Source organism: Bubalus bubalis, chromosome 2 (assembly GCF_019923935.1).
Source record: "Bubalus bubalis isolate 160015118507 breed Murrah chromosome 2, NDDB_SH_1, whole genome shotgun sequence".
Classification (NCBI taxonomy): domain Eukaryota; kingdom Metazoa; phylum Chordata; class Mammalia; order Artiodactyla; family Bovidae; genus Bubalus; species Bubalus bubalis.
In genome coordinates this window covers 24,781,143-24,797,307 of record NC_059158.1, presented here as the reverse complement: position 1 = coordinate 24,797,307, position 16,165 = coordinate 24,781,143, and the positions used below count along the sequence as shown (strand labels likewise).

Below are 16,165 nucleotides of genomic sequence, written 5' to 3'. Positions count from 1 at the left end.
CTGGGGGTTAAGGTGGGAGAAGGTCCAGGGGGAGGACTGAAATGAGGGGAGCGGGACTGATATTGGAAGACAAACCCCCCAAATGAGACGAGGATTGGAAAATCATCTTTATTACTTTTGAAAGAGAGTTGGGAGTCTCCAGCTTCTCCTCTCACCATACAAGTTCCTGCTGTATCCATCTGGGGGCATAGGTGAAGCCACAGGTCAGTTACTGGACAGCTCGCAGGTGTCTGGTGGGAGGAGGGAGAAAGGAGGCTAGACAGGAGGGAGACCCAGAGAGAGAGGCAAGGCTCATGGCAACGGGATGAGGCAGAATGCAGTCTCTCATGCCCCCATGTCAGAGAAGGGGTCTCTGAGGTCTTTTTTCCCCTGCAGACCTCTGACACTCTGCCCCCTGTCTGACCTTCTGCCCCCTTTATCCACTGCAATAGCCCAGAGTCCATCCTGGCTCCCTCTGGTACCATCAGTCTATGACACAAATGGAAGTGTCAACATAGCCAGTGTGATGATGTCAGCCTTTGGCCATGCCCCCTGGTGACATCACTTGAGTCCCTTTCATCCAGCTCTCACAGAAGACTTGGTAAGTCCTAGTTGTCTTCCGTAAGACTTTACCCCCTCACCTTGATTCCTGGGAGTCAGTAAGAAGGCCTTAAAGTCCAGGCAGGAGGTCAGGGACTGGAATTCCTCCACACACTTCTCAGGAGGGTGGGGTGAGCGATCTGGAAAGGGAGGGCCAGGCTCATCAAAGCCCCTGCTTCTCAGCATGGCCCTTGGTGAGGACCTCAGGGAAGCAGCCAGCCCTTCCTGGGATGATGTCACAGAACCCAGAGAAAGGGACTCTATTGCCTCCTCCCAACCCCCATCTCCCCACCTCCCCTCTTTTTCCCCAGATCTTGCCTGGCCTCCCCACACTCACTGTAGAGGAGGAAGCGCTGGTAACCCTGGCCTGTCTCTTTCAGCATGATTCCACCTGGGCATGCACTGGAGAAGAGCTTGGTCTTCATGTCAGGGCGGCCTGTCACGGTTGCGGGGAAAGTGTGAGGACAGAGATGCAGAAGCAAGCAAGCCCAGGGGGTGTAAGGAGAGTGAGGGCTGGAGAAAACCAACCTTCGGTTCTGAGATCTGTGCTCCCGTCAGACAGGTGGTAGATCCATTTCCGGGGCACGCAAAGCCCGTTTTTCCTGCAGAAGTGGTGGTGGCAAGGAGGAGAAACAGTGACACCTCAACCACTCAGTACCAGCCTCTATTCCATCTTACTCTTTCTGGAAGCCTGGGTCCCCTTGGGTTTCAAGTTATGAAGGGATGGTTAGGTCCATCCATCTCTCTCCGGAGGGAAACTAACAAAGCTATTGAACTCAAGTGGGCCAAGAATAATGGGTATGCCAAAGAGCCCAGCTCTTTGTGGGCGGGTGCTCACACTTTAGGCAGAGACCGCACGTACTGGTGCCTCTGCCTTCTCACCACTCACGTGCGGATGGTCGCTCGAAGCTGGAGCTGCATGGGGGCAGAGCCCACAGCCATGTTGAAGACAATGTTGTCCACAGGGTCAAAAGTCGCCAACTCCTCCTTGGTGGGAGCTGCCCCTGCGATAAAGTACCACTGGCCCAGGTGGGGCTCTGGGAACTGGAGAGACAAGGAAGGGAGCAGAAGAAGGTGGGTCTCACTACAGAATCCAACCTCTTCATCAGTCAGAATGACAATACTTAGGGATGAGGGTGTTGGCTGCCTTTTCCAGCTAAAGACTGGATCCATGACAAGGAGTCATTAAATGACTTTTCCTCTTTGCTCCTCTTCAGTAAACCCCACTCTCCAGTTCTACATGTCTTCAAATTGATGGCCATAGTACTTATATATATTTTTTACTTATTGCTTTCATCATCACAACACTCACACCCTTTCTTCCTTCCAGTGTGGCTTTCTGATCATGCTGGGCCTCTTACCCTAGTCCATCAGAGCCCCCCACCCCCAACTGAGCAGCTTCCCACCTGCTCAGTGCATACCTCTTTCCCATCCACTCCTTCAGTTGTCAGTTGGCTGTGCTCAGGGCACTGGTAGATGGAGTTAAGGAGAATGCCACAGAGGTAGAGAAGAGCTGCCCAAATGTGGTGGAACATCTTCAGGCAGGAGGGAGCTGGTACTTGGCGTGGAGTGGCTGGTGCCTTAACTGCTGTCCCCAACTCGCTGCTCAGTATAGTCTGCTTCCAGCCCCCTTGCCTCGACCCTTGACCCTTTCACCCGCTAATGAGTAACTTCAATCTTGTTTTCCAACCCAACCATGGATTACTTACAGTGTTTGGGACTTCCTCCCCCTCTTCGAAATGCAACCACTCCACAGTACATCCTGGCACCTCCAGGGTCTCCCAAGAGTTAAGACAGCTGAGACCTCCAGGTGATCTTTCAAACCCTATCTGAGCTGGGATATCTGCTGCGCTGTGCAGCACTGAAGAGAGATGGATTGATTCTACCAGTCACTCACTCACTGAGCAAACTGTTTTTGAGTTCCAGTTGTTTGTCAGGAACTGGCTAAGCCCTGGGAACATAAAAGTAAGACATAGTCCCTGGCCTTGAAGAAGTCAGTCTAAGGAGAACTAGCTGTGTAAACAAATCATTGCAATACCACCTGGTAAGTGCTTTACAACAGGTATGTACCAGGTGCTGAAGTATGTGGATGGGAGGCTTTCTCTCTGAAGTTGTTCACTGGAGAAACTATGTACACCCTCCAGAAAAGTCTGCTGACACACGAGTTCATTCGCTTAATGTTTATTACTGCAAGAAGCTACAGAATCTAATTATTAAAAAGTATAGACAGTGGTGTCAAGCAGGGTGGGTCCAAACCCTTACTTTGGACAGTTTTATTAATCTTGCCTGTTTTCTCATGTATAAAATGAGCAAATCATCAATCTCATAGGATTAAAAGAGCTAAGACATATAAAGCCCTTAGCAAAGGCCTGCACATAAATCCAAAGTAAATAGTCCCTATAATTAATAGTAATGTTTGTAAAGCACTTATTAGTCTCTCGTGGGTATTATGTTCTCAAGTAATAGGAGGTAGGCAAAGAATTGTCAAGAGGCAGTCATTGGGTAGTGCCAAGAAGATGGGACTTCCTTTATGGATTATTTATAACCCACAGGCTGCCATCAATATTTGTTCTGCGAGGTGAGGCTTGCTCTGGGCTTGCGATTTAGCTAGAAGAATAAAATCTGGGTGATGAATAGCTGAGGGTTCATTATATTTAACAAAAAAACTAAAATGCAAGCTATTGGGGCAGTAAAATAGAAGTGCTTGACCCAAGGGAGTCTGGTAGGCCTGGATTTGTGAGTTCTGCCACTTACATTCACCTATAAAAGGGATGTAATAGATGTTGAAAGGCTATTAAATGTGACAGTATGTGAAACCCTCAGCAAACTGGTTGGCACCAACTAGGGGCTCACTATACAGATGCTTATTAAAACTTTTAGTACCGGGACTTAAGTATAAGCTGCAAATCCCAGAAAGGACAAGCACCGGAGGCAGGTACACCGGCAACAACGGGTTTGGCCGGAGGAGTGGCAGCATTGCGGGGCCCAGGCCCTTGCCCAAGGGGCGGGGGGAGAAGAGGGCAGAGAGACGGTAACTCTACCGGACCTTCCGCCTGTTAGAAGCCCTTAGGCGGCCCTCTCAATCCCCCAGGGTCAGAGTCTTGTGTTTCATTCCAGTCTGACCCCATTTGTTTCCAATTCCCAAACTCGGAGTCGTCCTTTTTAAGACAAAAAAGTCCTGAAAAGTCCTAAATCCTTGGCTTCTCCAAAACATGGCGTGTCCCCTCGGCCGCACACCGCCGGGGAAGAACATGGCGCCACAAAACGCCCACCGGGCAAAACCGAGGTCAGGCCCAACGACGCCACCGCACGTAAATCAGCTCGAGAACCACCTCCAACCGCCTACGGAAAGGGTGACTTCCGGAGGCGCCGAAGGAGTGGCTCAGCGAGGACGATGGTAAGAGAAGACAGAATTCTAGGTGGCCTGGACAGTGCCGCCTCAAATTCTCTGCCGACCAAGACTTCAGCTTAGATTAGCGAAGCACAATCCCCAGTCTCCAGACTCCAAGATCCACACAACTGCTCAAAGCCTTTCTCGAGGCAGTCGAAGAGTCCCATCTCGTAGTGGTTTTTTCAGGCATTTACAGCGGCCACCACTACCCCCTATTGCTTAAGCGCGCGCAGGGGAGAACTGAACAGCGCCAGCTGGGGTGGGAGGTGCCTAAGTGTGCACGCATGCGTAGTAGGACGCACGCAGGCGCAGTACGGTCCCCCGGGTGACGGCGGTGGCGGCGGCTCTTCGGGGTGCTCGGCTCCCTCCCATCTAGGCCGGCCCCGGCCCGTCTCGGCCCCAGGAACTCACTATTTGGGGCCGCGGACTTTCTGGAAAAGCCCCACAAAAGTAAAGCTTGGGGGCCTGGGGGGAGCCGGAAGTACCGCCTCACAATCCCCAAAGACTATCGGGGAAACGGAAGTGGCCGTCGGTGGCAGGTTGGGGGAGACCGGAAGTGACGGTACTGTGGGGAAGTCGGGGGCGGAGCTGGGTGGTAGGGTGTGTGTGTGTGTGTTTGGAGTGTGTGTGTGTGTGTGTTTGGAGTGTGTGTGTGTTTGGAGTGTGTTAGTTGTGCCTATCTGCTAGAGCACCGAGGGTACGTGGAAGAGGGAGACAGCTCGCCGATCTGGCCCCCCGTGAGTGTTCGTCATTTCGGGTCTCTAGTGACTTAAGCGGGTTCGATGGGCGTGGCGTGGCGCGCGTGCGCGAAACCACTTTCTCCGCAGAGTCTGGCGCGACCCTCACTCTCTGGTTGTCCCCGGGGTTTGCCGACTTCTCGAGCCGTTGTCCTACCGTGACCGGTGATGACACCGGTCTCGTGTTTTCTACCTTTCCGTCTTCCTAGCTCTACTGGCCCTCCCTTACCGTGATTGGCGTCGTTGAGCCCCTCCCACCTGCCGCCCTCCAGCTCCCCGTGCCGTCGCTCTCTTACCCTTTGTGTTTCTCTCCCTGTGCCCCGGAGTCAGAAGGGGGATGGGGGCGGGTGTGAGTGTGTGTGCTTGTGTGGGAGAAACTCTTTAGGTATGGGGCGGAGTCTCGGACAGGGGAGGCTTCCGGGTATATAAAAATCTGCTCTAGGCGACAGCGGGCCTCCTCCTAACATTCTTCCTTAGAGAGCTGTCGGCCATGGAGCCCAATGATAGTACCAGTACCACTATGGAGGAACCTGACAGCCTGGAGGTGCTGGTGAAGACCCTGGACTCTCAGACCCGGACCTTTATTGTGGGGGCCCAGGTGAGACCCCAGTACTTCTGGGAGACACTCATTAACTCTTCCTCTTACAGGTTCTTTGTACTGAAAGAAGAGCCTGATATTATGGTTTTCAAATTTTCTTTCATTGATTCTTTTGTTCATGTTGTATCCAGAACATTTTCTGATGTTTCCTCTTTGGCTTTTGTTGGGTGAGGTAGATTTTCTTTGCTTTCCTCCGCCCGATAAAACTCAATGCAGAGGGAAAGAAAGAAAGGAGGAATCTGTATGCCAACATTATAGATGAGCCCCAGCCCAAAGGGACAGATATGGCTCCTGCTTTTGGGAAGGCAAACAGAACACTAGGACCTAAAGTAGAAGAGTGTCTTAAAAACTGATGAGGTCTATGCTGTGTTTTTGAAGGATAGAAGTCGGATCCCATAATGCTCATAATGTAGGTAGATCCTTAGTAGACAAAATTGTAAGGAGGTTGATCCATAGTTTTAACACATTGTTACGTGTATTTAATGAGACTGTGCAGGCTTTTGTGATTAGGTGTTTGTAAACAGCTGGGTACTTCTCACAAGTCAGTTGTCTAGTTAGGAAAAATATTTTTCTGATTTTGCCCCTTTTTCTTCTTGCTTGAGTCTGCCTTCCTTAACCTGATTCTCTACCACATCTTCTTTGCCATTGCTTTTATTTTTAAGATTACAGTGTTGTATCATTTTGTGTTTGTGGAGGGGTCACCGGTATCTCTAGGTACACACATTCCTTTTGGAGCCAGGCAGAGAAGGAGAGAAGAGAATGTCAGTTGGTGTTTCTGCTCTTCAGCCCTGTAGTTTTCTCCTGGGCCTATACCTGAAGTTCCTTACGTTTATTTTATGTATTTTGACAAGTGTTGCCCTAGTTCAGGGCTTTGCTCAGTAATTACCTCACAATTAAGACAGATGGGTAGTAATTTTAGGATGGGGTGGTTTTTACCCCTTACAAGTCAGCTGTCCCTCTTCTGTTCTTTTTCTTCCATTCCCTGATTCCTCATTATGTTTCTTCTTCCCTGCAGATGAACGTAAAGGAGTTTAAGGAGCATATTGCTGCTTCTGTTAGCATCCCGTCTGAGAAACAACGGCTTATCTACCAGGGACGAGTTCTGCAGGATGATAAGAAGCTCCAAGAATACAGTAAGAGGGTGGGGGAGGCAGAGCAGAGCTTGAGGCTGCTGTCCAGAGCAGTGAGCTGAGGCCATGGGTTTACCCGATCATGTGATATTTTGGTGTGTATCTTTTTTCTGCAGATGTTGGGGGAAAGGTTATTCACCTTGTGGAACGGGCTCCTCCTCAGACTCAGCTCCCTTCTGGAGCATCTTCTGGAACAGGGTCCACCTCAGCCACCCATGGTGGGGGACCCACGCCTGGTACTCGGGGGCCTGGGGCCTCTGTTCATGACCGGAATGCCAACAGCTATGTCATGGTTGGAACCTTCAATCTTCCCGTAAGCTTGTGTTCCTCATGGGAGGGTTTTTGTGGGAGCAGTTTTGGTTGTGGTAGTAGCCAAGAGTTCATAAGAGAGTTGTCAGTCTTTAGAAGGGCTTTGGTGGGCCCTCTGGTCTGGTAACGGCCTCTGTCTTTGAGGAGCTAGAGGGGTCGGGCTCCAGAGAATCAGTTGGAAGTGTGGGGGCCTTAGTATTTGGCTTCTCCCAGAACAACTTCCCTTACCCTTTCCCCAGAGTGACGGCTCTGCTGTGGATGTTCACATCAACATGGAACAGGCCCCGATTCAGGTATCACGGGGCCTGGGAGGGTCAAGGAAGGGGATCTGGGAGAAGGAGGCCACAAAGTGGGGGGTGGGTCTGGCTGAGGAGATGGGGCTAGGTCCTGGTTTAGTAGGTAATGGAGCTCCTGGCTTTATCTCCAACCTACCCTGATTTTCCCTCTCTCATTGTAGAGTGAGCCCCGAGTGCGGCTGGTGATGGCTCAGCATATGATCAGGGATATACAGACCTTACTCTCCCGGATGGAGGTGAGTGGGCAAGGCTGGCCACTGTCTGCCTGTCTCACTCCATCCTCCCTACCCCTTTTGTCTCAGCCTAGGTATGAGGGCATGACTGGTCACATCCACTGGGTTCTCCCCTCTTAATCTAATCTCTTTTCTGCAGTGTTTGCTCTTTTGGGCAGAAAAAGTATCTTTCGTTTGAGGCAGTCCTGTCCCTGCTGATTCTCTTTGCAATTAAAGAAGGATTCCTTGCCTTCCTGTTCCTTGGTTATCATATTTGATGCTGGGATGGCTTAGCTTCATTGGTTTGTATTTGCAGCCAGGGTCCTTTCCTTCTTTTCTCTTGGAGGTTAGGAAACCGCAATCCCTAGTTTTTGTTAATAGTTTATTTGTAAGTATCATAGGTGTTTGTCACACATCTAATTTGTGTATGTTTTAAGGGAGTCAGAGATTCAGATGCAGAGCCCTGCCTTCGGGGCGCCTAGTTAGTGCCCCTTCTCCACTCAGTCTGCTCTGACCTGAGTAATGTGCTGCAGTCTCACGTTGCCTTTGTTGTCCTGACTCTTCCCCCGCTTCAGTGCCGAGGAGGGGCCCAAGCCCAGCACAGTCAGCCGCCACCCCAGACGCCAACGGTTGCCCCGGAGCCAGTGGCCTTGACCTCCCAAACGTCAGAACCGGTTGAAAGTGAAGTGCCTCCTCGGGAGCCCATGGAGGCGGAAGAAGTGGAGGAGCGTGCCCCTGCCCAGAGCCCGGAGCTCACCCCTTCTGGCCCAGCCCCAGCGGGCCCAGCATCTGCCCCAGAGACAAATGCACCCAAGTGAGAGAGGAAGGGCACCATTTGGGGTGGGGGTGGGGTGGGGATTCTAAGTGAAGTGTAAGGACCAGGAAAAGGTCTGATGGGAGAGAGAAGATTGTTCAGAGGTGGTGCTTGTGGAATTAGTGTTGAGGGGCAGGGAGGGGCTCTGGAGTAGGTAAATGAGATTGAGACTGGCCACTGAGCCAGAGGCACTGCCCTCCTTCGGGTTGGGAAATCCACATGGTGCTCCCGGAGGTGGCAAGATTCTCTCCCCTGAGTACCCAGAGGCCCCATCTGGTTTTTAAGAGTTAGTGTTTTGCCATTGTAGGTACAGGATTGTGTGGTGGGAAGGGTGAAAGCAGTTTGTCTTTGCCTGTTCTTCTTCCCCCTTGGGTGAGGTTAAAGAACAGAGGTTCTGCTAGTTCTTGGGGGGGTCAGGGGGGTTGGGCTGGGGCTCTGGGAGGCCAAGGAGAAGTGGGGCATGGGTGGCAAGGGCAGGAATCTGAAGGAAGCCTTGGCTCACGGCCGCTTTGGGTTTTGTCCACAGCCACCCTTCGCCTGCGGAGTATGTCGAGGTGCTTCAGGAGCTGCAGCGGCTTGAGAGCCGCCTCCAGCCCTTCCTGCAGCGCTACTATGAGGTTTTGGGCGCTGCTGCCACCACGGACTATAACAACAATGTGAGCCCACCCACCCCCTCACCTCCAGCACCCCCAGATGGAGCAGGGCGAAGCATAGATCACTTCCCCTGCCCTGCGCCCCAAAAGATGTCATCTACAGAGCTGCTTCTCTTTAGGAAGGAAGTGATCATTTCCTCCTTGATAGGGAAGCGGGATCTTTTCCTCCTCAACATCTTTATGGTGTTCACTCTCTTCACACTTTCATATCCCCTAAATGATTTACTTAGGAAGTTTATAAAGTAAGGGAGATTAGCAACTGATTCACTGTAGGGTTTATTATCAAAGGAAGCTATTTGTGTGTATAAACTAGAGCTTACTTACAAAGATTTGGTGTATACAGAAGCTTCAGAGGATGTACCTGAAGACATAGCCTCACTTGCTCAGTCGTGTCTAACTCTTTGCAGCCCAGTGGCCTGTAGCTTGCCAGACTCCTCTGTCCATGGGATTTTCCAGGCGAGAATACTGGAGTGGGTTGCCATTTCCTTCTTCAAAAGACAAAGAGAATGTGATAATCTCAAGAAGGCATTACTTTTTTAATAAGGTGGATCCTAGTCTAATGTTTTCTGCCTTTCTGTGTTTGGCCCCGGCGAGTACAGCAAGAGGGCCGTGAGGAGGACCAGCGCTTGATCAACTTGGTGGGGGAGAGCCTGCGGCTGCTGGGCAACACCTTCGTGGCGCTATCCGACCTGCGTTGCAATCTGGCCTGTGCGCCCCCTCGTCATCTGCACGTGGTCCGGCCCATGTCTCACTACACCACCCCCATGGTGCTCCAGCAGGCGGCCATCCCCATCCAGGTGGATCAAGGGAGCCTGGATGCGGGCAGATGGGGGGCTGTTGATGGAGTGATCCATTGTAGCTGTTGGGCTCCAAGGAGGTTGGGAGGGGAGCAGACTTTGCAAACATGGTGACCCAGGATGGAGGAGACTTTAGAAGTGTATCATGGGGTGCTCTGGGTTAGGCTCTTGTATTTTTCTCATGTTTGCCCCATCATCTCTCGTCCAGATCAATGTGGGGACCACTGTGACCATGACGGGGAATGGGACACGGCCCCCCCCGACTCCAGGTGCAGAGGCACCTCCCACTGGTGCTGGGCAGGCCTCGTCCCTGGCCCCCTCTTCTACCGCCGTTGAGTCTTCGAATGAGGGGGCTTCCCCGCCAGGGCCAGCTCCCCCACCGACCACCAGCCACCCGAGGGTCATCCGGATTTCCCACCAGAGCGTGGAACCCGTGGTCATGATGCACATGAACATCCAAGGTGAGCTGGGAACAGCCGCTGGCAGAGCAGAGCAGCGCAAGGAGGGGTCTAGGGTTGGTGCTGAGATACGGGGGCGCCAGGGTGGGAAAGGAGAGGCCAGGGCTGGTGGTGGTGGCTGAGGGCGCAGAGCACAGTCTCTTTAAGTTGGCGTGTGTGGGGAGGGGCAGGAAGAACGGCCTGTCCTCAGAGAGTTGTGTGCGTGGTGAAGGGAGCGTCTCCTCCCCATCTAGATGGAGTGAAAGGCCATTTTTCTGGTCGGGGGAGTGGAGGCCTGAAGCATGCTAATCTCGGGAGGATCCAGTTAGACCTTGGCCCCGCCTGTCTCAGAGCCACTGTCTCTGTCTCCTTGCCCAGATTCTGGCACACAGCCTGGTGGAGTTCCGAGTGCTCCCACTGGCCCCCTAGGACCCCCTGGTCATGGCCAGACCCTGGGTAAGAGTGAGGGCATCAGAGCAGGCCGAGCTCTGGGTAGAGAAGGGGTAGGGCCGAGTGGGTGGGTTGAAGGGGGTCCAGGGTCAAGGTTACATCAGACCCACCCCCCAGGCTCCACCCTCATCCAGCTGCCCTCCCTGCCCCCTGAGTTCATGCACGCCGTCGCCCACCAGATCACTCATGAGGCCATGGTGGCAGCTGTTGCCTCCGCGGCCGCAGGTAACAACCTGAAAGGGGAAGCCTGGGAGGGGGGGCCCGGTCCACGGTGGTGGGTGTCGTCTGCTGGCCTGCTTGGACTGGGCCCTCAGCCCTCTTCGGTCTCTCCCCTCTGCCGCCCACAGGACAGCAGGTGCCAGGCTTCCCAACAGCTCCCACCCGGCTGGTGATTGCCCGGCCCACCCCTCCACAGGCTCGGCCTTCCCATCCTGGGGGGCCCCCAGTCTCAGGGGCTCTGGTGAGTTAGGGGTGGGGGAGTCCCATCGGGGAAGAGTGTAGGGAGAAACTCCTGTGGTGGGGCATGGAGAGGCCAAGTCTGAAAGCCTGCTCTTGTCCTCTCCCCTCAGCCGGGCGCTGGTTTGGGTACCAATGCCTCTTTAGCCCAGATGGTGAGCGGCCTCGTGGGGCAGCTTCTTATGCAGCCTGTCCTTGTGGGTGAGTCCGTGTCCTTCTCCACCTCAGATGGAAGTGGTTTCCCAGTTCCCTCCACCAGAATGGAGATGCTGTGGGGTCTTGTTTTCCTTGAGCTTTCAGCTGTCTTCTTTTGCTCTCTGTAGCTCAGGGGACCCCAGGAATGGCTCCATCTCCAGCCCCTGCCACTGCGTCAGCCAGTTCCGGCACCACCAACACGGCTACCACAGCTGGCCCTGCCCCCGGGGGGCCCACTCAGCCTCCGCCCCCTCAAGCCTCCTCCTCTGATCTTCAGTTCTCTCAGCTCCTGGGGAACCTGCTGGGGCCTGCTGGGCCGGGAACTGGAGGGCCTGGTATGGCTTCTCCCACCATTACTGTGGCGATGCCTGGTGTACCCGCCTTTCTCCAGGGCATGACGGACTTCTTGCAGGTGAGTGGCTGGCTGACTCGCCGCTTCAGCCTTCCTCTTCCTGAGCCCAGCCAGGTACTGGGTGTCTTGTTGCCACTGGGAAGGAACATTGGGAATTGATTGTCTCAGCACCCTCCATTTGGTAGATGAGGAAAACGGGCTGGGAGAGAGAAGCACAGTAATTGTGTCCCTGCTTTCCTGAGCTAACCTGTTCAGAGGGTAACTGCTCAACCCGACTCAGCTTATGAGAAGCCGCCATGTGTATTCTGCTGTAAGGCGCAAAGACTGGAACAGAGCGCCGTACCTTCCAGACCCCTGTGGATTTGTGCCTCCCCAATGCCATTTTTGGGGCTTCCCTGGTAGCTCAGCTGGTAAAGAATCTGCCTGCAATGCAGGAAACCCCGGTTCTACTCCTGGGTCAGGAAGATCCCCTGAAGAAGGGATAGGCTACCCACTTGAGTATTCATGAGCTTCCCTGGTGGCTCAGCTGGTAAAGAATCTGCCTGCAGTGCAGGAGACCTGGGTTCGATCCCTGGGTTGGGAAGATCCGCTGGAGGAGGGCATGGCAATCCACTCTAGTATTCTTGCCTGGAGAATCCCCTTGGATAGAGGAGCCTGGCAGGCTGCAGTCCATGGGGTTGCAGGGTCAGACATGACTGACTGAGCAACTAAGCATAATGCCTTTCTATGTCCTCATTCTGATTTCACTCTCTGTTCTTTATTCCTTCTCTCTCGTGCAGGCAACACAAACAGCTGCTCCCCCTCCTCCGCCGCCTCCACCCCCACCGCCCCCTCCGGCCCCAGAGCAGCAGACAGCACCCCCACCGGGGTCCCCTTCTGGTGGCAGTGGGAGTCCTGGCAGCGTGGGTCCTGAAAGCCTGCCATTGGAGTTCTTCACCTCAGTGGTGCAGGGTGTGCTGAGCTCGCTGCTGGGCTCCCTGGGGGCCCGGGCTGGCAGCAGTGAGAGCATCGCTGCTTTCATACAGCGCCTCAGTGGGTCCAGCAACATCTTTGAGCCCGGGGCCGATGGGGCTCTCGGTGAGCAGATAAGGGTGCCCTGCCTTCTCTAGGGATCGGGCAGCCAGGGGAGAGTTGGTGGCCTTTGTTGATGGTGGGATGAGGCTGATGGGCTGGAGGGCAGGCCAGGTGGTAAAGGTCACTGCTGATCTCAGTCCTTGTCTCTAGGATTCTTCGGGGCCCTGCTGTCTCTTCTATGCCAGAACTTTTCCATGGTGGATGTGGTGATGCTGCTCCACGGGCATTTCCAGCCCCTGCAGCGGCTCCAGCCCCAGCTGCGGTCTTTCTTCCACCAGCACTACCTGGGTGGCCAGGAGCCCACACCTGGTAACATCCGGGTAAATGAAGACCTTGGGCCCAGAGTTCTCCATCTCACTTTTTGTTACTTATTTCTGACTTCGTTTACGCCTTGCCTAAAGCTGTGACTGCCCCAGCCGAAGCTCTGGGCTTGCTAGGGGAGGAGGGGGACGTGTCTTGAGGGGTGGGGTTTGTTCTAACCTGTGCTGTCTCCACCCGCCTGCAGACGGCAACCCACGCATTGATCACGGGGCTTGAAGAATATGTGCGGGAGAGTTTTGTGAGTATCCCTTTTCCAGCCGCTCCTTTCCTGACTGTGGTCAGGGTGGCTGTTGTTCCAGCTGCTGCTTCCCTGACTCCCAGTCTGTCTGGGTTTCTGATTTGGGGGTCTTCGTGTGTCTTCTCTCTCAGTCTTTGGTGCAAGTTCAGCCAGGTGTGGACATCATCCGAACAAACCTGGAATTTCTCCAAGAGCAATTTAATAGCATTGCTGCTCATGTGATGCACTGCACAGGTCAGGGGCTGGCTGAGCCAGGGTGAGGGGCACGTTGGATGTTCAGGGCTGCCAGGTACCAGCATTCTGTCTTTCTGTATTGCCCACAGACAGTGGATTTGGGGCCCGACTGCTGGAGCTGTGTAACCAGGGCCTGTTTGAATGCTTGGCCCTGAACCTGCACTGCTTGGGGGGACAGCAGATGGAGCTTGCTGCTGTCATCAATGGCCGAATTGTAAGCATTACTCAGTCCCAGATCCCCAGCCTTTTGCTTTTTCTCAGGTTTTCTTTGGTATCCTGCAATTTTTTTTCCTCCAAACTGCCACTCTTTGTGCTTTGGTGCCTTTCAAAGGCCAGTTGAGGGTTCTGTGTTTCAAGTCTGCTTTCTTCCCCCAGCGTCGCATGTCTCGTGGAGTGAATCCGTCCTTGGTGAGCTGGCTGACCACTATGATGGGACTGAGGCTGCAGGTGGTACTGGAACACATGCCTGTAGGCCCTGATGCCATTCTCAGATACGTTCGCAGGGTTGGGGATCCCCCTCAGGTAAGAGGGCCCTCTTGGGCTGTGGGCTTAGGGGACTTGAGGGAACCGGAGAGATCTGAGAGGGCCTTTTGTGGTGGTCTCCTTCTCTGCCCCCTCTCACAGACACTTCCTGAGGAGCCAATGGAAGTTCAGGGATCAGAGAGAACTTCCCCTGAGCCTCAGGTACCAGGGAGAGGTTGAGGAGCCAGCTAACGTGGAGTGGAGGGCTGGGCGGAAGGGCTGGAGGCTGAGAAATCTGAAGCCTGGGTCTTCCCACTGTCTGACTCCCAGCGGGAGAATGCTTCCCCGGCCCCTGGAACAACAGCAGAAGAGGCCATGTCCCGAGGCCCACCTCCTGCTCCTGAGGGGGGCTCCCGAGACGAACAGGATGGAGCTTCTGCTGAGACAGAACCTTGGGCAGCTGCAGTCCCCCCAGTGAGTGTCAGGAGGGGGTTGGTGGGTTAAGGCAGCTGAAGGCTGTGGCGATTGCTACTTTCTCATCATCCTTCGCTCCCCAGGAATGGGTCCCTATTATCCAGCAGGACATTCAGAGCCAGCGGAAAGTGAAACCGCAGCCCCCCCTGAGCGATGCCTACCTCAGTGGTATGCCTGCCAAGAGACGTAAGGTTGGTTTGCCTCTTCCCTGTGGATCCCTCTATCCGATTTCCCCTGTTGTGCTTAGAATCAAACTAGAGACAGGAATTCATCCTGGTTTTTAGTCCCCTCGTTTAATCGACAAGGAAACCCTTCTGGGACCTTTGCATTGCTGTTTGCCAGCAATCTTGTCACCCCACAATTGCCCAAACCCTGTTTGACTAGGGCCCATTTTTCTTAAGGCAGGCATCCTCTTGTGGGCTAGCTGAGAATGCTGGATGGCTTGACCCATCCTCTCTCTCTTGCTTTGGAGATTAAGTCCAGCACATTCAAATGCCATTTTTGGCCAGAGACGGACAAAACTACACATGGACTGTCTCTGTTCTCTCCGCTAGCATGGAGGCTCAGTGGTTGACTCATGCAGAGGGTGAGCTGGGTGGTGGCACTGGATCTGACCTTGATCCTCTTTTCCCTCTCAACCCCATCCCCCAGACTATGCAGGGTGAGGGCCCCCAGCTGCTTCTCTCAGAGGCCGTGAGCCGGGCAGCTAAGGCAGCCGGAGCTCGGCCCCTGACAAGCCCCGAGAGCCTGAGCCGGGACCTGGAGGCACCAGAGGTTCAGGAGAGCTACAGGCAGCAGGTGCCCCCACCTTGAAGCAGCATAGGGATGGTCTAGTGGGAGGGGTTGGGCTAGGGTCCCTCTTCCCTGGATCCCTTCAGAGGTGAACTGGTGAGTCTGGGACTACCACTTGGTTTTACAATGTTTTCCTGGAGGCGTCTGGGAAGCCTCAGTGATGCTATTTCTGGGTTCCTGGACAGTATACGGCTGGTAGGGTAAACGGTACCTCCTAAGGGATGGCTCATGTGCTTGCTGGGGTCTTAGGGTCTGCGCCTGTGCCACTCCAACCTCCTTTGCTTTCTCTAGCTCCGGGCTGACATACAAAAGCGACTGCAGGAAGACCCCAACTACAGCCCCCAGCGCTTCCCGAATGCCCACAGGGCCTTTGCTGATGATCCCTAGCTCCATGGCCCTCCATCATCAGGGGACCATTTTCCCCCCTTCTTCCTTAACAGTATTTAAGAAATAAAAGGTCAGATTTTCCTGGCTCTCTTTGTCAATTGTCTTCATTAAATAGTCTAAATGCTTTAATCTTCTATGAAGTTGGTTTTATAATTTCCAGCAACCCAGCTATAGACAGCTTTTAACATTTTACCATGAACAGATGAGCAGTATCCTGTTGTAGAGTTGGCCATTTCCAAGGATTTAAAAGCAATGAAAGAAACCTGCTCAGGTGCACGCTAGGATAGGGCTCTCAAAACAGTAAAAAACCACTTAATTGCCAAGTAGCTGCAGACCTATATAAGTCTTGGCTTGACCAGCATGCAGTGGTACCAGAGTAACTCAGCCAAGTTTGACTATGGTGGAACTGGTCTACCCAGTTCAAGGAGCCCACTGTTCACCCACTGTTCCTATCAGAGTCTGATTATAAAGACACTTCTGATTTGCAGACAGGACCAAAGTGACGTGTGGCTGTGGGCTGTCCACTATTTCTTTTTAGAAGCAGTTGTCATGCCCCACCTTTAGCTAGCTTGGTGTTGGACAAACAAAACCTGGCAGAAACCTAGGGCCAAGTCATAACCTTTGCAGTGTCTGCCAAGACCTCTGGAACGCTGGCTCAGGGATGTGAAAGGCCTGATGACTCAGATCTTGCTGGAGAAGCCATGTAAAGACACTAGTTGACAATCTAATGGCATTCTACCATCCAGATGTCCCACCATGGCCCCATATATGCAAGCA

General features: G+C 53.6%; 2 protein-coding genes across 14 annotated transcripts; one reads left to right on the top strand and one right to left on the bottom strand.

Moving 5' to 3' along the window:
* Window positions 1–94: 94 nt before the first annotated feature.
* APOM (apolipoprotein M) lies at window positions 95–5,079 on the bottom strand. Of its 2 annotated transcripts, none has more exons than XM_006041927.3 (6): window positions 5,004–5,079; window positions 1,469–1,623; window positions 1,108–1,181; window positions 917–1,015; window positions 621–719; window positions 95–230 (listed from the first exon to the last, which is right to left on the bottom strand). In XM_006041927.3, exons 2-6 carry the CDS (start codon window positions 1,519–1,521, stop codon window positions 205–207), a joined length of 351 nt encoding a protein of 116 aa, XP_006041989.1. In that variant the 5' UTR covers window positions 1,522–1,623; window positions 5,004–5,079; the 3' UTR covers window positions 95–204. The 2 variants fall into 2 exon arrangements, with proteins under 2 accessions (XP_006041989.1, XP_006041988.1); XM_006041926.4 differs by lacking the exon at window positions 5,004–5,079 and adding an exon at window positions 2,001–4,233.
* On the top strand, window positions 4,297–15,474 carry BAG6 (BAG cochaperone 6). 12 transcript variants are annotated; one of them, XM_025267178.3, is made up of 26 exons: window positions 4,297–4,532; window positions 5,185–5,305; window positions 6,321–6,438; window positions 6,552–6,748; window positions 6,984–7,037; window positions 7,202–7,276; window positions 7,828–8,066; window positions 8,593–8,722; window positions 9,319–9,516; window positions 9,725–9,977; window positions 10,332–10,409; window positions 10,521–10,628; window positions 10,751–10,863; window positions 10,973–11,060; window positions 11,183–11,466; window positions 12,186–12,483; window positions 12,631–12,800; window positions 12,986–13,039; window positions 13,171–13,273; window positions 13,363–13,487; window positions 13,649–13,795; window positions 13,898–13,957; window positions 14,066–14,209; window positions 14,293–14,400; window positions 14,861–15,007; window positions 15,293–15,474. In XM_025267178.3, exons 2-26 carry the CDS (start codon window positions 5,198–5,200, stop codon window positions 15,386–15,388), a joined length of 3,495 nt encoding a protein of 1,164 aa, XP_025122963.3. In that variant the 5' UTR covers window positions 4,297–4,532; window positions 5,185–5,197; the 3' UTR covers window positions 15,389–15,474. The 12 variants fall into 12 exon arrangements, with proteins under 12 accessions (XP_025122963.3, XP_025122959.3, XP_025122980.3 ...); XM_025267174.3 differs by lacking the exon at window positions 4,297–4,532 and adding an exon at window positions 4,539–4,707; XM_025267195.3 differs by lacking the exons at window positions 4,297–4,532; window positions 6,984–7,037 and adding an exon at window positions 4,539–4,707.
* The last annotated feature ends 691 nt before the right edge of the window (window positions 15,475–16,165 follow it).

Excerpts from the sequence above, each read along its gene's own strand:
- APOM (XM_006041926.4), bottom strand. The coding sequence starts at position 2,114 with ATGTTCCACCACATTTGGGCAGCTCTTCTCTACCTCTGTGGCATTCTC. Across the intron at positions 1,182-1,468 it reads CTTCGAGCGACCATCCGCAC|GAAAAACGGGCTTTGCGTGC; the intron begins GTGAGTGGTGAG and ends CCACTTCTGCAG. Across the intron at positions 1,016-1,107 it reads CACAGATCTCAGAACCGAAG|GCCGCCCTGACATGAAGACC; the intron begins GTTGGTTTTCTC and ends CAACCGTGACAG.
- BAG6 (XM_025267178.3), top strand. The coding sequence starts at position 5,198 with ATGGAGCCCAATGATAGTACCAGTACCACTATGGAGGAACCTGACAGC. Across the intron at positions 9,517-9,724 it reads AGGCGGCCATCCCCATCCAG|ATCAATGTGGGGACCACTGT; the intron begins GTGGATCAAGGG and ends TCTCTCGTCCAG. Across the intron at positions 10,864-10,972 it reads CCCCAGTCTCAGGGGCTCTG|CCGGGCGCTGGTTTGGGTAC; the intron begins GTGAGTTAGGGG and ends CTCTCCCCTCAG.